The sequence below is a fragment of the Salvelinus namaycush genome, unplaced genomic scaffold (genome assembly GCF_016432855.1).
Source record: "Salvelinus namaycush isolate Seneca unplaced genomic scaffold, SaNama_1.0 Scaffold43, whole genome shotgun sequence".
Classification (NCBI taxonomy): domain Eukaryota; kingdom Metazoa; phylum Chordata; class Actinopteri; order Salmoniformes; family Salmonidae; genus Salvelinus; species Salvelinus namaycush.
Window position 1 is genome coordinate 515,962 of NW_024061120.1, and position 22,803 is coordinate 538,764.

A 22,803-nucleotide genomic window follows, 5' to 3' on the forward strand; every position below is an offset into this window, starting at 1 on the left:
TTTCTTTCTTTCTTTCTTTCTTTCTTTCTTTCTTTCTTTCTTTCTCTCTCTCGGAGGACCTGAGCCCGAGGACCATGCCTCAGGACTACCTGGCATGATGACTCCTTGTTGTCCCCAGTCCACCTGGCCGTGCTGCTGCTCCAGTTTCAACTGTTCTGCCTGCGGCTATGGAACCCTGACCTGTTCACTGTGATTACTATTATTTGACCATGCTGGTCATTTATGAACACTTGAACATCTTGGTCATGTTCTGTTATAATCGCCACCCCTCATAGCCTGGTTCCTCTCTAGGTTTCTTCCTAGGTTTTGGCCTATCTAGGGAGTTTTTCCTAGCCTCCGAGTTTTAGGCTGGGTTTCTGTACAGCACTTTGATATATCAGCTGATGTAAGAAGGGCTATATAAATACATTTGATTCGATTTGGTTGAAAAAGTTTTTTGATGTGGGGCGCTGTCCTCAGATAATCGCATGGTATGCTTTCGCCATAAAGCCTTTTTGAAATCTGACAACGCAGTTGGATTAACAAGAAGTTACTATTTTAAATGATGTAAGAGAATATATATATATATATATATGTGTATGTTCATGAATGTTTAATATTACGATTTTGTAATTTGAATTTGGCGCGCTCCAATTTCACCGGATGTTGTCGAAAAGTGTCCAGCTGGCGGTTTGCGATCCCTAAGAGGTTTTTAACAGTCTGATGGCCTTGAGATAGAAGCTGTTTTTCAGTCTCTCTGTCCCAGCTTTGATGCCCCTGTACTGACCTCGCCTTCTGGATAGTAGCGGGGTGAACAGGCAGTGGCTCGGGTGGTTGTTGTCCTTGATGATCTTTTTGGCCTTCCTGTGACATCGGGTGCTGTTGTTGTCCTGGAGTGCAGGTAGTTTGCCCCCGTTGATGTGTTGTGTAGACCGCACCACCCTCTGGAGAGCCTTGCGGTTGAGGGCGGTGCAGTTGCCGTACCAGGCTGTGATACAGCCCGACAGGATGCTCTCGATCGTGCATCTGTAAAAGTTTCTGAGGGTTTTAGGTGACAAACCACATTTCTTCAGCCTCCTGAGGTTGAAGAGGCACTGTTGCGCCTTCTTCACCACACTGTCTGTGTGGGTGGACCATTTCAGTTTGTCCGTGATGTGTACATCGAGGAATTTAAAACTTTTCACCTTCTCCACTACTGTCCCGTTGATGTGGATAGGGGTGTGCTCCCTCTGCTGTTTCCTTAAATCCACGATAATCTCCTTTGTTTTGTTGACGTTGAGTGAGAGGTTGTTTTCCTGACACCCCACTCCGAGTGCCCTCACCTCCTCCCTGTAGGTGGTCTTGTTGTTGTTGGTAATCAAGTCCACAACTGTTGTGTCGTCTGCAAACTTGATGATTGGGTTGGAGGCGTGCATGGCGAGGCAGTCGTGGGTGAACAGGGAGTACAGGAGGGATAACTAGCTAGCTATTAATGATCAAACATTTAGCTATGGATGGCTTTAGCAGCTAGTATAGCTAGCTTTCGAATAGTATAACTTACGTACATTAGCGTTAGCCTAGTTGTCCAGCAAGCTACCGTTAGCAAGCTATCCTTTCAGCTAAATTAGCTAGTTAGCTACATGGCTAACCACCACCTGATGATGATAGCTATTACAGCTAGCACTTCGATGTCACTATGTGTGGCGGTGGCTAGCTAGCTAGCCATGTAAGTTATCTGGGCTAGCTAACAACATCTAGCTAAGTGAACTAGCTAGCGTTAGCTTGCCTGGCCATGACATAAAGTATTTAGACCGAGGATTTGTACTGTACTTTGTTTGGCATTTAGACAATCTTGATCCTAATTTACACAGAGACTCTGTAAGTCTAATTGTGCATATAACTGTGTGAATAAATAGGTACAGAAAGACATGGACTCATCTCAACATTAGACAACTTTTTAGGTATGAGAACATCTGACAAACTCACTTCAGTCTCGGTATCTGAGAATAACAAGTATGGAAAGTCTGTGTTTGGGTAATTGTAGTCTCAGTGATATGAGGAACTAAGTTGCCACATAAAGCAGAATTTGCACAAATATTCAATGTGTATGTTGCGTATTTGCCACTCTACAGGTTTGATCGACCCGAAGCATCATCTTGACACACTGACAGAGGACGAGACAGAGCATCCAATCTGACGAAGAAGATTTCTCCTCATCACTGATGACCAAAAGGGTCAAAAGGTATAGGGGAGCTGGATGAGTACCTTGCCTGTGTGCCAGACAAGATGGATTTGTTCCATTCCTTTCCACACATTAAAACTTCTTCTGGCTGCAAGCCCGACGTCGGTACACTTATGACAACAGCCAGCTCAAGTGCAGGGCGCGAAATTCAAAATATATTTTTTAGAAATATTTAACTTTCACACATTAACAAGTCCAATACAGCAAATGAAAGGTACACATCTTGTGAATCCAGCCAACATGTCCGATTTTTAAAATGTTTTACAGCGAAAACAGCACGTATATTTATGTTAGCTCACCACCAAATACAAAAAAGGACAGACATTTTTCACAGCACAGGTAGCATGCACAAAGCCAACCTAACTAACCAAGAACCAACCAAACTAACCAACAAACAACTTCATCAGATGACAGTCTTATAACATGTTATTCAATAAATCTATGTTTTGTTCGGAAAATGTGCATATTTCAGGTATAAATCATAGTTTACATTGCAGCTACAATCAGAAATTGCACCGAAAGCAGCCAGAATAATTACAGACACCAACGTCAAATACCTAAATACTCATCATAAAACATTTCTGAAAAATACATAGTGTACAGCAAATGAAAGACAGGCATCTTGTGATTCCAGCCAATATTTCCGATTTATCAAGTGTTTTACAGCGAAAACACAATAGAGCGTTATATTAGCTTACCACAATAGCCAAAAACACAAGCAATTTCCCAGTAGCAAAAGTTAGCGATCGTAACAAACAAGCAAAAGATATATAATTTTTGACTAACCTTGATTTTCTTCATCAGATGACAGTCCTATAACATCAGGTTATACATACACTTATGTTTTGTTCGAAAATGTGCATATTTAGAGCTGAAATCAGTGGTTATACATTGTGCTAACGTAGCTACTTTTTCCCACAACGTCCGGATTTTTTTCTGACACTTTTTCTGACACACATATTCTGACCAAATAGCTATTCATAAACATAACTAAAAAATACATGTTGTATAGGAAATTATAGATACACTAGTTCTTAATGCAATCGCTGTGTTAGAATTCTAAAAATAACTTCATTACGACATAAGGCTTACGTTATGGCGACCGAGTGCCCAAAACCTGGGCGCAAAACTAATAGTACACAGTTCGACAGATATATGAAATAGCATCATAAAATGGGTCCTACTTTTGCTGATCTTCCATCAGAATGTTGTACAAGGTGTCCTTTGTCAAGAACAATCGTTGTTTGGATTTAGAACGTCCTTTTTCCCTCTTGAATTAGCAAGCGCACTAGCCAAGTGGCGCGAAGCTCTCCTTTCTGAACAAAGGCACACAACGCAACACGCCTAACGTCCCGAATAAATTTCAAAAATCTAATAAAACTATATTGAAAAAACATACTTTACGATGATATTGTCACATGTATCAAATAAAATCAAAGCCGGAGATAGTAGTCGCCTATAACGACAGCTTTTCAAAAGGCAATCCCCGGTTCCTCCTTGCGCCTTCCTGAAAACAGGAAATGGGTGACACGTCATTCCAAGAGGATGTATTCCATCTCAGACCAAGATAAACACTCAATTTCTTCTCTCACTGCCTCTTGACATCCAGGGGAAGGTGTATGACGTGCATGTATACTAATACGTATCATGCCCATTTATAGGCAGGACCTAGAAGAGAGCATCGATTTCAGATTTTCCACTTCCTGGTCAGGAAGTTTGTGCCAAATGAGTTCTGTTTTACTCACAGATATAATTCAAACGGTTTTAGAAACTAGAGAGTGTTTTCTATCCAATAGTAATAATAATATGCATATTGTACGAGCAAGAATTGAGTACGAGGCCGTTTGAAATGGGCACCTTTTATCTGGCTACTCAATACTGCCCCTGCAGCCCAAACAGGTTAAGAAGCTGGTCCCTCAAAGTGAACACAGGCCCTACCACTGTCGACCTGTGAGCTTCCTTTTAGCATTGTTGCACTGCTCTTCATTGCACAGTGAGCCGGGATAGACTTTGAAAATCAGCTCCTGTCGAAACCCCGAACAGCAAGTTCTGAGGGAAGTGAAGGCGCTAGAGCAGAGTTCCTTTGTTTTTTTGCTGATGGAACACTACATACCCTAATGTACCCTGTACGTGGAGCCGATATAGATTATCAATCTAATGCAACATCTATAGCCCAATCTCTTTTTTAGGAGGGTTTGCTCATTCATTTGTATTTCCATGATGTTCTGTTGTCGCCTCCAGAGCTAATTTGATATCAAGTCCTTTAGGTAAGTCCAGTGTGCCTTGGCACTCCCCATTTATCATTGTATGGGTGAGTGAGTGAGTGGGTGAGTGAGTGGGGGAATGAGGGAAAGAGGGAGTTTGTGAGTGAGGGAGAGGGAGTGATGTAAAGAGGGAGTGAATGAGTGAGGGAGAGGGAGTGATGTAAAGAGGGAGTGAATGAGTGAGGGAGAAGGAGTGATGTAAAGAGGGAGTGAATGAGTGAGGGAGAGATGGAGTGATGTAAAGAGGGAGTGAATGAGTGAGGGAGAGATGGAAAGAGGGAGTGAATGAGTGAGGGAGGGAGTGATGTAAAGAGGGAGTGAATGAGTGAGGGAGGGATGGAGTGATGTAAAGAGGGAGTGAATGAGTGAGGGAGAGATGGAGTGATGTAAAGAGGGAGTGAATGAGTGAGGGAGAGATGGAAAGAGGGAGTGAATGAGTGAGGGAGGGAGTGATGTAAAGAGGGAGTGAATGAGTGAGGAAAAGAGGGAAAGAGGGAGTGAATGAGTGAGGGAGAGAGTGATGTAAAGAGAGAGTGATGTAAAGAGGGAGTGAATGAGCGAGGAAAAGAGGGAAAGAGGGAGTGAATGAGTGAGGGAGAGAGTGATGTAAAGAGGGAGTGAATGAGTGAGGAAAAGAGGGAAAGAGGGAGTGAATGAGTGAGGGAGAGAGTGATGTAAAGAGAGAGTGATGTAAAGAGGGAGTGAATGAGTGAGGAAAAGAGGGAAAGAGGGAGTGAATGAGTGAGGGAGAGAGTGGTGTAAAGAGAGAGTGATGTAAAGAGAGAGAGTGATGTAAAGAGGGAGTGATGTAAAGAGAGAGTGATATAAAGAGAGAGTGATGTAAAGAGGAAGTGAATGAGTGAGGGAGAGATGGAGTGATGTAAAGAGGGAGTGAATGAATGATGTAAAGAGAGAGTGATGTAAAGAGGGAGTGAATGAGTGAGGGAGAGAGTGATGTAAAGAGAGAGAGTGATGTAAAGAGGGAGTGATGTAAAGAGAGAGTGATGTAAAGAGGGAGTGAATGAGTGGGGAGAGAGTGATGTAAAGAGAGAGTGATGTAAAGAGGGAGTGATGTAAAGAGAGAGTGATGTAAAGAGGGAGTGATGTAAAGAGAGAGTGATGTAAAGAGAGAGTGATGTAAAGAGAGAGTGATGTAAAGAGGGAGTGATGTAAAGAGAGAGTGATGTAAAGAGAGAGTGATGTAAAGAGAGAGTGATGTAAAGAGGGAGTGATGTAAAGAGGGAGTGATGTAAAGAGAGAGTGATGTAAAGAGAGAGTGATGTAAAGAGGGAGTGATGTAAAGAGGGAGTGATGTAAAGAGAGAGTGATGTAAAGAGGGAGTGATGTAAAGAGGGAGTGATGTAAAGAGGAAGTGAATGAGTGAGGAAAAGCGCGTGAACGGTTTATTTTTGTGATCATGTGCTTTATTTTGCTTAATGTCTTATTAAATGAGCTTTTTTTTACTTTTACAGTTTTAATTCTACTGAGTAAAATGTCATTAAAGTTACAGGACTTCTACTGAGTAACATGTCATTAAAGTAACAGGTCTTCTACTGAGTAAAATGTCATTAAAGTAATGGGACTTGTACCGAGTAACATGTCATTAAAGTAACAGGACGTGTACTTGAGTTGGATATTTCAGTATTCTTTCCACCCCTGGTTATACCCTGGGGGTTGGGTGGTCAATCTGTGTGCATGTGTGTGCATGTGTGGTGTGTGTGGAGAACATGCACCATATCATATCATCTGGGGTCACACTACCCCGGGGAACAGGAGGAACTGAAGGAGGAAACATGTACCCAGACCTCCTGAGACACCCGTCATAGACTGAACCATTTACACAGTACCCAGACCTCCTGAGACACCTTCATAGACTGAACCATATACACAGTACCCAGACCTACTGAGACACCTTCATAGACTGAACCATATACACAGTACCCAGACCTCCTGAGACATCCTCCATAGACTGAACCATATACACAGTACCCAGACCTCCTGAGACCCCCTTCATAGACTGAACCATATACACAGTACCCAGACCTCCTGAGACACCCTTCATAGACTGAACCATATACACAGTACCCAGACCTCCTGAGACACCCTTCATAGACTGAACCATATACACAGTACCCAGACCTCCTGAGACACCCTTCATAGACTGAACCATATACACAGTACCCAGACCTCCTGAGACACCCTTCATAGACTGAACCATATATACAGTACCCAGACCTACTGAGACACCGTTCATAGACTGAACCATATACACAGTACCCAGACCTCCTGAGACACCCTTCATAGACTGAACCATATACACAGTACCCAGACCTCCTGAGACACCCTTCATAGACTGAACCATATACACAGTACCCAGACCTCCTGAGACACCCTTCATAGACTGAACCATATACACAGTACCCAGACCTCCTGAGACACCCTTCATAGACTGAACCATATACACAGTACCCAGACCTCCTGAGACACCCTTCATAGACTGAACCCTATACACAGTACCCAGACCTCCTGAGACACCCTTCATAGACTGAACCATATATACAGTACCCAGACCTCCTGAGACACCCTTCATAGACTGAACCATATATACAGTACCCAGACCTCCTGAGACACCCTTCATAGACTGAACCATATATACAGTACACAGACCTCCTGAGACACCCTTCATAGACTGAACCATATACACAGTACCCAGACCTCCTGAGACACCTTCATAGACTGAACCATATATACAGTACCCAGACCTCCTGAGACACCCTTCATAGACTGAACCATATATACAGTACCCAGACCTCCTGAGACACCCTTCATAGACTGAACCATATACACAGTACCCAGACCTCCTGAGACACCCTTCATAGACTGAACCATATACACAGTACCCAGACCTCCTGAGACACCCTTCATAGACTGAACCATATGTTATAATGGTGCCGGAAGAAATGGCAGCAGTTTTACGGGCGCCCAACCAATTGTGCTATTATGTGTTTTTTTTTTTTTTAGTTATTTGTAACTTATTTTGTACATAATGTTTCTGCCAACATATTTTACGGCAAAAAAAGAGCTTCTGGATATCAGGACAGCGATCACTCACCTCGGATTAGATGCACAGGATGTACTTCGAACACCCGACAAGGCCAACATCCCTGTCATTGGCAAGAGAAAGAGACGCAGGTACAGAGGACACAGAGCGGGGTGCCTCGTAAGGATCCGCCAACGGCTAAGTGGGAAAGCTGCCGTTACCGTCAGTATTACTCTCCAACGTACAATCATTGGACAATAAATTAGACGAGGTACGATCACGAATATCCTGCCAACGGGACATCAAAAACTGTAACATCTTATGTTTCACGGAATCGTGGCTGAATGACGATATGGATATTCAGCTAGCGGGATATACGCTGAACCAGGTAGATAGAACAGCACGAGTGGGGGGGGGGGGGGGGGGTCTGTGCATATTTGTAAACAACAGCTGGTGCATGAAATAAGCAAACAGGAAACCGCTCACCCGGAGGCGGCACTCCTAGTGGCCGGGGACTTTAATGCAGGGAAACTTACAGTGCCTTGCAAAAGTATTCATCCCCCTTGGCATTTTTCCTATTTTCTTTCATTACAACCTGTAATTTAAATTGATTTTTATTTGGATTTCATGTAGTGGACATACACAAATAGTCCAAATTGGTGAAGTGAAATGAAAAAAATTACTTGATTCAAAAAATGATACAAAATAAAAAACGGAAAAGTGGTGCGTGCATATGTATTCACCCCCTTTGCTATGAGGCCCCCAAATAAGATCTGGTGCAACCAATTACCTTCAGAAGTCACATAATTAGTTAAATAAAGTCCACCTGTGTGCAATCTAAGTGTCACATGATCTGTCACATGATCTCAGTATATATACACCTGTTCTGAAAGGCAGGTTGTGGAGACGTACAGATCAGGGTTGGATAATAAAAAAATATCCAAAATTTTGAACATCCCACGGAGCACCATTAAATCCATTATAAAAAATGTTAAGAATATGGCACCACAACAAACGTGCCAAGAGAGGGCCGCCCACCAAAACTCACAGACCAGGCAAGGAGGGCATTAATCAGAGACGCAACAAAGAGATCAAAGATAACTTTGAAGGAGCTGCAAAGCTCCACAGCTGTCACGCCCTGACCTTAGAGATCCTTATTATGTCTCTATTTTGGTTTGGTCAGGGCGTGAGTTGGGGTGGGTATTCTATGTTCTATGTTGTGTATTTCTTTGTGTTTGGCCGGGTGTGGTTCTCAATCAGAGGCAGCTGTCTATCGTTGTCTCTGATTGAGAACCATATTTAGGTAGCCCTTTTTTCCACCTGTCTTTGTGGGAAGTTGACTTTGTTTAGGGCACATAGCCTGTAGCTTCACGGTTTGTTTTTGTAGTGTTTATTGTTTTTGTTCGGCGTCTTTTCCCCAAATAAAATAAAATGTACGCTCACCACGCTGCACCTTGGTCCTCTGCTTTCAACAGCCGTGACAACAGCAGGGATTGGAGTATCTGTCCATAGGACCACTTTAAGCCATACACTCCACAGAGCTGGGCTTTACGGAAGAGTGGTCAGAAAAAAGCCATTGCTTTTAAGCAAACACGTTTGGTGTTTGTCAAAGGCATGTTGGAGATTCCCCAAACATATGGAAGAAGGTACTCTGGTCAGATGAGACTAAAATGTAGCTTTTTGGCCATCAAGGAAACCCTATGTCTGGCGCAAACCCAACACCTCTCATCACCCCGAGAACACCATCCCCACAGTGTAGCATGGTGGTGGCAGCATCATGCTGTGGGGATGTCTTCATCGGCAAGGACTGGGAAACTGGTCAGAATTGAAGGAATGACAGATGATGCTAAATACAGGGAAATTCTTGATGGAAACCTGTTTGTCTTCCAGAGATTTGAGACTGGGACAGAGTTACACCTTCCAGCAGAACAATGACCCTAAGCATACTGCTAAAGCAACACTCAAGTGGTTTAAGGGGAAACATTTAAATGTCTTGGAATGGCCTAATCAAAGCCTAGACCTCAATTCAATTGAGAATATGTGGTATGACTTGCTGTACACCAGCTGAACCCATCCAACTTGACAGAGCTGGAACAGTTTTGCCTTGAAGAATGGTTTTTTTTGTCTTATTTCTTTTTTGTTTCACAATAAAAAATATTTTGCATCTTCAAAGTGGTAAGCATGTTGTGTAAATCAAATGATAAACCCCCCCCCCAAAAAATCTATTTTAATTCCAGGTTGTAAGGCAACAAAATAGGAAAAATGCCAAGGGGGTGAATACTTTCGCAAGCCACTGTAAATCAGTTTACCTAATTTCTATCAACATGTTAAATGCGCAACCAGAGGGAAAAAAATTCTAGATCACCTGTACTCCACACACAGAGACGCGTACAAAGCTCTCCCTCACCCTCCATTTGGTAAATCTGACCACAACTCTATCCTACTGATTCCTGCTTACAAGCAAAACATTAAAGCAGGAAGCAACAGTGACTCGGTCTATGAAAAAGTGGTCAAATGAAGCAGATGCTAAACTACAGGACTGTTTTGCTAGCACAGACTGGAACATGTTCCAGGACTCTTCCGATGGCATTGAGGAGTACACCACATCAGTCACTGGTTTTATCAATAAGTGCATCAAGGACGTCGTCCCCACAGTGACTGTACGTACATACCCCAACCAGAAGCCATGGATAACAGGCAACATTCGCACTGAACTAAAGGGTAGAGCTGCCGCTTTCAATGTGCGGGACTCTAACCCGGAAGCTTATAAGAAATCCTGCTATGTCCTCCGATGCACCATCCAACAGGCAAAGCGTCAATACAGGGCTAAGATTGAATTGTACCACACCGGCTCCGACGCTCGTCTTATGTGGCAGGGCCTGCAAACTATTACAGACTACAAAGGGAAGCACTGACCATCGAGCTGACCAGTGACACGAGCCTACCAGATGAACTAAATCACTTCTATGTTCGCTTCGAGGCAAGCAACACTGAGGCATGCATGAGAGCATCAGCTGTTCCGGATGACTGTGTGATCACTCTCTCCGTAGCCGACGTGAGTAGGACCTTTAATCAGGTGACTACAGACCCGCAGAACTCACGTCCGTAGCCATGAAGTGTTTTGAAAGGCTGGTCATGGCTCACATCAACAGCATTATCCCAGAAACCCTAGACCCACTTCAATTTGCATAACGCCCCAACAGATCTACAGATTATGCAATCTCTAATGCACTCCACACTGCCCTTTCCCACCTGGACAAAAGGAACACCTACGTGAGAATGCTATTCATTGACTACAGCTCAGCGTTCAACACCATAGTACCCTCAAAGCTCATCACTAAGCTAAGGACCCTGGGACTAAACACCTCCCTCTGCAACTGGATCCTGGACTTCCTGACAGGCCACCCCCAGGTGGTGAGGGTAAGTAGCAACACACGTAGCCACGCTGATCCTCAACACTGGAGCCCCTCAGGGGTGCGTGCTCAGTCCCCTCCTGTACTCCCTGTTCACCCACGACTGCATGGCCGGGCACGACTCCAACACCATCATTAAGTTTGCAGATGACACAACAGTGGTAGGCCTGATCACCGACAACGATGAGACAGCCTATAGGGAGGAGGTCAGAGACCCGGCCGGGTGGTGCCAGATATACAACCTCTCCCTCAACGTAATCAAGACAAAGGAGATGATTGTGGACTACAGGAAAAGGAGGACCGAGCAAGCCCCCATTCTCATCGACGAGGCTGTAGTGGAGCAGGTTGAGAGCTTCAAGTTCCTTGGTGTCCACATCACCAACAAACTAGAATGGTCCAAAAACACCATGACAATGCCTATTCCCTCTCAGGAAACGAAAAATATTTGGCATTGGTCCTCAGATCCTCAAAAGGTTCTACAGCTGCAACATCGAGAGCATCCTGACTGGTTGCATCACTGCCTGGTACGGCAATTGCTCGGCCTCCGACCGCAAGGCACTACAGAGGGTAGTGCGTATGGCCCAGTACATCAATGGGGCTAAGCTGACTACCATCCAGGACCTCTACCCCAGGTGGTGTCAGAGGAAGGCCCTAAACATTTTCAAAGACCCCAGCCACAGACTGTTCTCTCTACTACCGCATGGCAAGCGATACCGGAGTGCCAAGTCTCGGACCAAAAGGCTCCTCAACAGCTTTTACCCCCAAGCCATAAGACTCCTGAACAGGCAATCAAATGGCTACCCGGACTATTTGCATTGTCCCGCCCCCCCAACCCCTCTTTTACACGGCTGCTACTCTGTGTTTATCATATATGCATAGTCACTATACATTCATGTACATACTACCTCAATTAGCCCGAATAACCGGTGCCTGCATATAGCCTCGCTACTGTATATAGCCTCGCTACTGTATATAGCCTCGCTACTGTTATAGCCTCGCTACTGTATATAGCCTCTCTACTGTTATAGCCTCGCTACTGTATATAGCCTCTTTACTGTATATAGCCTCTCTACTGTATATCGCCAACCTACTGTATATAGCCTCTCTACTGTATATAGCCTCTCTACTGTATATAGCCTCGCTAGTGTATATAGCCTCGCTACTGTATATAGCCCTCTCTACTGTATATAGCCTCACTACTGTATATAGCCTCGCTACTGTATATAGCCTCGCTACTGTATATAGCCTCGCTACTGTTATAGCCTCGCTACTGTATATAGCCTCACTACTGTATATAGCCTCACTACTGTATATAGCCTCGCCACTGTATGTAGCCTCGCTACTGTTATAACCTCGCTACTGTATATAGCCTCACTACTGTATATAGCCTCACTACTGTATATAGCCTCACTACTGTATATAGCCTCACTACTGTATATAGCCTCGCCACTGTATGTAGCCTCGCTACTGTTATAACCTCGCTACTGTATATAGCCTCACTACTGTATATAGCCTCGCTACTGTATATAGCCTCACTACTGTTATTTTCACTGTCTTTTTACTGTTGTTTTTATTTCTTTAGTTATCTATTGTTCACCTAATACTATTTTTTACTTCAAACTTGCACTGTTTTTTTAGGGCCTGTAAGTTAGCATTTCACTGTTGTATTCGGCACACGTGACAAACTTTCATTTGATTTGACATACAGTACCCAGGCTGCGTCGCCAATGGCACCCTATTCCCTACATAGCAGTGTTTTTCATCAACAATAACCATGATGTAAAATACTCGTCAACAACCTGTTTTTCCTGAATAAAACTATGACGATAACGAGACAAGATGCCCCGAGGGAAAAAAATTATAACGATTACAATTTCCTTTTCATTTTAGTCTATGAAAATGTGACGGGACGAGAATTCCACGGGAGACTAATGGATATTTAATTTGACACAAAGTTCTTTTCATCTGTTTTGTCCAATCCTATGCATGCATGGGAAATATTTAGTGCAATCCTCTCATCAAGCTGCCAGCTCAAGAGGAAGCTTCGCACTGTAACCAGTTCCTGTAATCTGGTACAGGTTATTAATCAATTTACCAGGGTGTTTACAAACACTACAGGAAAAAGATCATCCACATGTATTGATCACATAAAAAAATAAAAAGTTTACCTTTATTTAATTAGGCAAGTACTGTACTGTACTAATACTGTACTTTGTTCTAAAGCTGTATCTGTACCCACTGGATGCAGTGATCACAATATAGTGGATATATCCAGGAAAGCCCAAGTTCCAAAAGTTGGGCCTAAAATAGTGTATAAGAGATCATACAAAAGATTTTGTGGATGATGTTAAAAATATATATATATTTTTTTACACTATTTTTTTCTCTCCTATTTCGATCTTGTCTCATCGCTGCAACTCCGCAACGGGCTCAGGAGAGGCGAAGGTAGAGTCATGCTTCCTCCGAAACATGAACTGCCAAACCGCGCTTCTGAACACCCGCCCGCTTAACCCAAAAGCCAGCCGCACCAGTGTCGGAAGAAAACACTGTTCTATTTACGACCACAAGGAGTCGCTAGAGCGCAATGAGCCAAGGAGTCGCTAGAGCGCAATGAGCCAAGGAGTCGCTAGAGCGCAATGAGCCAAGGAGTCACTAGAGCGCAATGAGCCAAGGAGTCGCTAGAGCGCAATGAGCCAAGGAGTCGCTAGAGCGCAATGAGCCAAGGAGTCGCTAGAGCGCAATGAGCCAAGGAGTCGCTAGAGCGCAATGAGCCAAGGAGTCACTAGAGCGCAATGAGCCAAGGAGTCACTAGAGCGCAATGAGCCAAGGAGTCGCTAGAGCGCAATGAGCCAAGGAGTCGCTAGAGCGCAATGAGCCAAGTAATGCCCCCCAGGCCAAACCCCTCCCCTTACCCAGACGACGCTGGGTCAATTGTGCACCACCCTATGGGACTCCCGATAACGGTCGGTTGTGATACAGCCCGGGATCGAACCCAGGTCTGTAGGGACGCCTGTAGCAATGCAATGCTTTAGACACCTGCACCTTTCGGGCACTCGTCAATCTTTTGAACTGATATGAAGCCAGGACACCAGACTTGTAACTAACCTCAACTAGAAACAATGTTTACTCTCTCTCTTTCTTTCATGTAGGCTATTTTTAATTTGATCACATCAGAAGCTCTATTTTGTCCCATGTGTGCTGCAATTACTTTGTCTGTGTTACCACTCTCACACTGTGGTCCACAAACGCCAGTTGCGATTGTTATTTTTCTAAAAGAAAAATTACTGCTATTTGTACAGTAATATTTCTGTCATGTTTGGCAAGTTCATCCTCATTGTCTTCTAGGGGGAAAAAACACTGTAATTTACCCCCCTTGACGGTTATGACGGGGAGAAAAATCTGAGCTGTAAATAGTTTAACCTGTAGCCAAGGCTTTATATAGCCGTTAATTATGGCTGGTATTGGTTACAATCTGCCACAATATCATTGTTACCAGCTAAGGGAAAGTAGGCCTAGTTGGACAAGGCTATCTGAATGTGCACATGATGGAAGTTAGAGGTAGCCTCAATTTTCCTTATTAGGTCACTAATATGGCTGTGACTAAAACTAGACTAAACTTGTCCACAGTTTTAGTCGACTGATAAAAACTAAAACTAACGAAGGATGAAATGAATCAAATGTGACTAAGACTAAAAGGTTTTGTAATACTAAATCTAAATCTAAAATAGCTGCCAAAATTAATAGTGCTACCATTTGCACTTCTTTTACCCAGGGCCCATAGGACTCTACTTTTAACCAGGGCCCATAGTTCTCTACTTTTAACCAGGGCCCATAGGACTCTACTTTTACCCAGGGCCCATAGTTCTCTACTTTTAACCAGGGCCCAAAGGACTCTACTTTTAACCAGGGCCCATAGTTCTCTACTTTTAACCAGGGCCCAAAGGACTCTACTTTTAACCAGGGCCCATAGGACTCTACTTTTAACCAGGGCCCATAGTTCTCTACATTTAACCAGGGCCCATAGTTCTTTACTTTTGACCAGGGCCCATAGGACTCTACTTTTGACCAGGGCCCATAGGACTCTACATTTAACCAGGGCCCAAAGGACTCTACCTTTAACCAGGGCCCATAGTGATCTACTGTTGACCAGGGCCCATAGGACTCTACTGTTGACCAGGGCCCATAGGACTCTACTGTTGACCAGGGCCCATATGACTCTACTGTTGACCAGGGCCCATAGGACTCTACTGTTGACCAGGGCCCATGGGACTCTACTTTTAACCAGGGCCCATGGGACTCTACTTTTAACCAGGGCACATAGGACTCTGGCTAAAAGTTGTGCACTTTGTATTGAACGAATGTCATTTGAGACACACCCGAGACCTACTAGCTCCTTAGACTGGACCATACTTAGACCCCCAGCTCCCTCTGGTCAAACGTGACTTATAGACCGGCAGACTGCACTTCATCTAACATACAGATAAGCAGCTGTTTGTAAACAAGGCACATATGGTTGTGATTCCTGCTTCTGGATCCCAATCTTATTTTTGCATACTGAGTCTGACCCATCTAAACTAATGAGAACCTATCCAGGACTCACCCTTTGAATAACACTGCTATGCAGTATAGTTTCTCACTCTGTCCTGCATCTTTCTCTCTCAGTACTCCAACTCTTATTGCTGGCCACACTTGGAAGTCTGGAGTCATTACACAACTCTTAGTTATTGTCATGCTTGGCAGTCTGAAGTCATTACACAACTCTTAGTTATTGTCATGCTTGGCAGTCTGGAGTCATTACACAACTCTTAGTTATTGTCATGCTTGGCAGTCTGAAGTCATTACACAACTCTTAGTTATTGTCATGCTTGTCGGTCTGGAGTCATTACACAACTCTTAGTTATTGTCATGCTTGTCAATCTGAAGTCATTACACAACTCTTAGTTATTGTCATGCTTGGCAGTCTGGAGTCATTATACAACTCTTATTCATTGCCATGTTGGGCAGTCTGGAGTCATTACACAACTCTTAGTTATTGTCATGCTTGGCAGTCTGAAGTCATTACACAACTCTTAGTTATTGTCATGCTTGTCAATCTGGAGTCATTACACAACTCTTAGTTATTGTCATGCTTGGCAGTCTGGAGTCATTACACAACTCTTAGTTATTGTCATGCTTGGCAGTCTGAAGTCATTACACAACTCTTAGTTATTGTCATGCTTGGCAGTCTTGAGTCATTACACAACTCTTAGTTATTGTCATGCTTGGCAGTCTGGAGTCATTACACAACTCTTAGTTATTGTCATGCTTGGCAGTCTGGAGTCATTACACAACTCTTAGTTATTGTCATGCTTGGCAGTCTGGAGTTATTACACAACTCTTAGTTATTGTCATGCTTGGCAGTCTGGAGTCATTATACAACTCTTATTCATTGCCATGTTGGGCAGTCTGGAGTCATTACACAACTCTTAGTTATTGTCATGCTTGTCAATCTGAAGTCATTACACAACTCTTAGTTATTGTCATGCTTGGCAGTCTGGAGTCATTACACAACTCTTAGTTATTGTCATGCTTGGCAGTCTGGAGTCATTACACAACTCTTAGTTATTGTCATGCTTGGCAGTCTGGAGTCATTACACAACTCTTAGTTATTGTCATGCTTGGCAGTCTGAAGTCATTACACAACTCTTAGTTATTGTCATGCTTGGCAGTCTGGAGTCATTACACAACTCTTAGTTATTGTCATGCTTGGCAGTCTGGAGTCATTACACAACTCTTAGTTATTGTCATACTTGGCAGTCTGGAGTCATTACACAACTCTTAGTTATTGTCATGCTTGGCAGTCTGAAGTCATTACACAACTCTTAGTTATTGTCATGCTTGGCAGTCTGAAGTCATTACACAACTCTTAGTTACTGTCATGCTTGGCAGGTCCTGCATCTTTCTCTCTCAGTACTCTCTCATTACTTTCTCAGTACTCTCTCAGTACTCTCTCAGTCTGGAGTCATTCAGACAATGATTGTCAATACAATGCTTTCTTCATCACCAGTCTAATCATTGTCAGACAGACCGGTCAACCTTTTCTCATTAGACAGTCAATAGGAGTAGTTAGCTTGACGTTCATTATCCTGAAATGTACGCACCCGTGCACAACGATCCATAGTAGTAATTCTGGTTAGAATGCACAGTGTCATTCTTCAGTTGGGCATTCCAATTCCATAGTAGTAATTCTGGTTAGAATGCACAGTGTCATTCTTCAGTTGGGCATTCCAATTCCATTTAGTGGGAGTAGCTAGTTTGGCACGAATAAGAGTTTTTCTGCTTCCCAAAATGGCATCCTATACCCTACGGTCCCTGGTCAAAAGTAGTGCACTATGTAGGGAATAGGGTGCCATTTGAGATGGAGACTTTGCATAGCTGGACATTCCCCAGAGTGTATTTTTGTTAGTCTACAGGACCACGTGACATTAAACTGAGCAGATTAAAACGGGTCTTTGATTACCGTCCCCCCACAAGTTCAAAACTCTACCACTCAGATCAAACGAGGAAGAGAGGAGGAGGAGGAGGAGGGCAGTTCGGCTTCTAGATTAGTTGTGGTTAAACGGAGGGAGGGGTGGAGAGCAGAAGAAGGGAAAGGGGTTTTAAACAGTCCAACCACGCCAGACACTCTCTCTGTAGTGTACTGTAGCCACTGTTTGAAAACTACATGGCATTGCGCAGTTAGAACTCTTGCAATTTACTCATTCTAATTCTAATTCTAATTCTAATTCTATTTCTATGATGGAAAGGTTTATGGAATTCCGGGTCTAGAGATACTAGATCAGTTGTAATGTTCATATAATCAGAAATTAACAAAACATTTTGAAGAGGACTTCAAGTTAATAAGATATTCTCTCCTCATTGTACAATATAGTGCTGCCGCAGCGCAATAACAATAATAGTAGCAGATCTAATGGCGTTTCAATGATAACAACAACAAAAAAATATATGTTTCATTGACATAAGTAGTGCATCATGACTACTTAAATCATCACCACTACTGTATCTTGTTGAACTTTAGTCAATCCTGTACCCTACAGACAAAATAGTACTTTCCCTTGTCAACATCCTCCGGTTGGGTAACTTTTTAAGCCATTCACCCCCAAAACTAGATGTACTAAATGATACGTTCTTGGAAACTTATTTGAAAAAAAAAGAGGTTGATTTTTAGGGAGGAACTGCAAAGTGGACAGAGGTAAGGGGGAGTCTGAGAAGAAACCGACAGAGAGAGAAGAGAGTGAGTGGAAAGAGCGAGAGAGTGAGGGGAGAGAGAGAGCGATTGTGTGAGAGAGAGGGGGCTTAAGCATGAGGGGAGAGGAGTGAGGATGGATCAAACGCGCACTATCCTCGCATGACAATGATGACAACCACTTTATACTCCAAGACGTAATATTATTTTTCACTTCACGTTTCAGGATAACGGTATACAACAACCGCAAACTTTCTGAAATACAGTGACTTGATGGGAAAGTAACGGTTCTCTTCACCAAAACTACATCAAACTCTTCAAATACAACGTATATTAAAATATATATATATAGTGTTACCTTCATTGTTTCACAACTAATTTATCGTGCTTCATAACCCCCCGCGTAACTTTTTGGATGGTTTTGGGACAGATGAAAGAGAGATGACGGACTTATTTTGAAAGACTACTTGAACTGTGCTCAAATATATCTTTGAATCCAAAATGGAATCGTCGCTTATGTACCTGTTTTTATCGTTGACGTTACCTGGAGTCATTTGGCGTGCGTCTTCGAATCCCTCACTGAACAATCTCCAACCCGCTCTGAGCCAATCCAGTTCAAATGGGGGGAGAGTAGCGAGCAGGCACAGGTAATGTATACTTTATTATCCCATAATAACCAGTCACTGTTGACGATACTTGCAATATGAGTCTACAGACGTAACAGAACTGTTGAACGGTATACCATTTCCACCACCTTATCCGGAGTGCGCAATAACGTTTCCTAGCCTCGCCAAGCTTCCTGATCTCCGGAGCTAACATATTTGCTCGCTACATATATGGAAACAGGAGGCATTTAAGACTTCTAGTTTTCAGTATCTTTGAGAAACATTGCGCAATCCCACACATGCTAAATGTATAGGATATTTTCTGAGTCACTGTTCCCTCCAACACAGTCCAGTGATACTCTACTACAGTACAGACATTCATTGAGAAACAATCAAGAAGGGGAAAGGGGATACCTAGTCAGTTATGCAACTGAACGCATTCAACTGAAATGTGTCTTCCCGCATTTAGCCCAACCACTCTGAATCAGAGCGGTGCCCGAAGGTTGCCTTAATAGACATCCACGCATTCGGCGCCCAGTGGAACAGTGGGGTTAACTGCCTTGCTCAGAGGAAGAACGACATCTTTTTTTTTTTTTTTACATTGTCAGCTCGGGGATTCGATCCAGCAACCTTTCGGGTTACTGGCCCAACGATCTAACCACTAGGACTACCTGCCCGCACCTGAAGCAGTAGTTCATGCTTTATAACATGCTTTAGGAAACTATTTGTGAAACGTTAGTCTATAGTGTGTAGCCTATAATCATATGTTACAGTTGATGACATTGTAATGGGAGTCCTATTTGAAGCTAAGCTAAGCTAAGCCGCCAGCAGGGAAGCAACATGTGCAGTAGTATGACTCCCCTGGTCCTACTGACAGCATGGCTATTATTATCATGACTGTAATGGAGCTGAGCTTTAGGGGCCCCTGTGGAGGAGACCTCACCCAGAGTACCCTTAAAATGAAATGAGGAGTGTGTGTGTGTGAGAGAGAGAGAGAGAGAGAGAGAGAGAGAGAGAGTGAGAGAGAGAGTGTGTGTATGTGTCTGCTAGCTACTGTGACTCAGTAAGTTTCAAAGGGTCTGACCTCTATATAAAACACTGTTAGGGTCTGACCTCTATATAAAACACTGTTAGGGTCTGACCTCTATATAAAACACTGTTAGGGTCTGACCTCTATATAAACACTGTTAGGGTCTGACCTCTATATAAAACACTGTTAGGGTCTGACCTCTATATAAACACTGTTAGGGTCTGACCTCTATATAAACACTGTTAGGGTCTGACCTCTATATAAACACTGTTAGGGTCTGACCTCTATATAAAACACTGTTAGGGTCTGACCTCTATATAAACACTGTTAGGGTCTGACCTCTATATAAACACTGTTAGGGTCTGACCTCTATATAAACACTGTTAGGGTCTGACCTCTATATAAAACACTGTTAGGGTCTGACCTCTATATAAACACTGTTAGGGTCTGACCTCTATATAAACACTGTTAGGGTCTGACCTCTATATAAACACTGTTAGGGTCTGACCTCTATATAAACACTGTTACGGTCTGACCTCTATATAAAACACTGTTGGGGTCTGACCTCTATATAAACACTGTTGGGGTCTGACCTCTATATAAACACTGTTAGGGTCTGACCTCTATATAAACACTGTTAGGGTCTGATCTCTATATAAACACTGTTAGGGTCTGACCTCTATATAAACACTGTTAGGGTCTGACCTCTATATAAAACACTGTTAGGGTCTGACCTCTATATAAAACACTGTTACGGTCTGACCTCTATATAAACACTGTTAGGGTCTGACCTCTATATAAAACACTGTTAGGTTCTGACCTCTATATAAAACACTGTTAGGGTCTGACCTCTATATAAACACTGTTAGGGTCTGACCTCTATATAAAACACTGTTAGGGTCTGATCTCTATATAAAACACTGTTAGGGTCTGACCTCTATATAAAACACTGTTAGGGTCTGACCTCTATATAAACACTGTTAGGGTCTGACCTCTATATAAAACACTGTTAGGGTCTGACCTCTATATAAAACACTGTTAGGGTCTGACCTCTATATAAACACTGTTAGGGTCTGACCTCTATATAAAACACTGTTAGGGTCTGACCTCTATATAAAACACTGTTACGGTCTGACCTCTATATAAACACTGTTAGGGTCTGACCTCTATATAAAACACTGTTAGGGTCTGACCTCTTCTCTATATAAAACACTGTTAGGGTCTGACCTCTATATAAAACACTGTTAGGGTCTGACCTCTATATAAAACACTGTTAGGGTCTGACCTCTTCTCTATATAAAACACTGTTAGGGTCTGACCTCTATATAAAACACTGTTAGGGTCTGACCTCTATATAAAACACTGTTAGGGTCTGACCTCTATATAAAACACTGTTAGGGTCTGATCTCTTCTCTATATAAAACACTGTTAGGGTCTGACCTCTATATAAAACACTGTTAGGGTCTGACCTCTATATAAAACACTGTTAGGGTCTGACCTCTATATAAAACACTGTTAGGTTCTGACCTCTATATAAAACACTGTTAGGGTCTGACCTCTTCTCTATATAAAACACTGTTAGGTTCTGACCTCTATATAAAACACTGTTAGGGTCTGACCTCTATATAAAACACTGTTAGGGTCTGACCTCTATATAAAACACTGTTAGGGTCTGACCTCTATATAAAACACTGTTAGGTTCTGACCTCTATATAAAACACTGTTAGGGTCTGACCTCTATATAAACACTGTTAGGGTCTGACCTCTATATAAAACACTGTTAGGGTCTGACCTCTATATAAAACACTGTTAGGGTCTGACCTCTATATAAAACACTGTTAGGGTCTGACCTCTATATAAAACACTGTTAGGGTCTGACCTCTATATAAAACACTGTTAGGGTCTGATCTCTATATAAAACACTGTTAGGGTCTGACCTCTATATAAACACTGTTAGGGTCTGACCTCTATATAAAACACTGTTAGGGTCTGACCTCTATATAAAACACTGTTAGGGTCTGACCTCTATATAAAACACTGTTAGGGTCTGACCTCTATATAAAACACTGTTAGGGTCTGATCACCTCCCTTTAATACACTCTGCTACTGGGTACAGTAGTACTGTACTCCGTCACTTAGTCAGTCAGTGTTGGTCGGTGGGATGTAGGCCAGACAATCCGACTCAGAAGTCTTTTAACTGCACTCCTGGTGAAAATCACTGGACTGAGAAGAGAGAGGAGTAGCTACCCAGAACCCAAGGGCTGTGTCCCAACTGGCACACACTCCCTTTATAGTGGCGTACTTATAACCAGAGCCCTGGTCAAAAGTAGTGTACTAGACAGGGAATAGTGTGTAATTTAAGACGTAGCCCAGGGCTGCTACTGCGTTAGGGGAAGGAATGTTGTTGGTTGGCCCTTTGTGCTACCGCTTACACTTAGACATCTGTTTGAACTCTGAGATGTGTTTTGACAGATGTGTGAAGTATTCCATAAGTAGAGAATATTTATTACAAAACGTATGACTCATGATCTCAGGGCTCTTCTACTCCCCTGTCCGTTTATTTAGTTAACGGTTAGTTAGATTTCATCTTGACTTATGAGGATGACTGTGTCATATACAGTACCAGTCAGAAGTTTGGACACACCTACTCATTCAAGGGTTTTTCTTTCTTTTTTAAACTATTTTCTACATTGTAGAATAATAGTGAAGACATTAAACTATGAAATAACACATATGGAATCATGTAGCAACCAAAAACAGTGTTAAAAAGTGATTCTTCAAAGTAGCCACCCTTTGCCTTGATGACAGCTTTGCACACTCTTGGCATTCTCTCAACCAGCTTGACCTGGAATGCTTTTCCAACAGTCTGGAAGGAGTTTCCACATATGCTGAGCACTTGTTGGCTGCTTTTCCTTCACTTTGTGGTCCAACTCATCCCAAACCAACTCAATTGGGTTGAGGTCGGGTGATTGTGGCAGCCAGGTCATATGATGCAGAACTCCATCACCCTCCTTCTTGGTCAAATA

The 22,803-nt window shown here is 42.9% G+C and overlaps 1 protein-coding gene across 2 annotated transcripts in view; it reads left to right on the forward strand.

The window, feature by feature from the left end:
- Positions 1-18,244: 18,244 nt before the first annotated feature.
- The window catches only part of emilin1a (elastin microfibril interfacer 1a), a 54,143-nt gene continuing 49,584 nt past the window's right edge, over positions 18,245-22,803 (forward strand). For both annotated transcript variants that reach the window (XM_038986206.1, XM_038986207.1), the window contains exon 1: positions 18,245-18,789. In XM_038986206.1, coding sequence (XP_038842134.1) covers positions 18,644-18,789 — 146 coding nt within the window. In that variant the 5' untranslated portion in view covers positions 18,245-18,643. The remainder of the gene's footprint in view (positions 18,790-22,803) is intronic.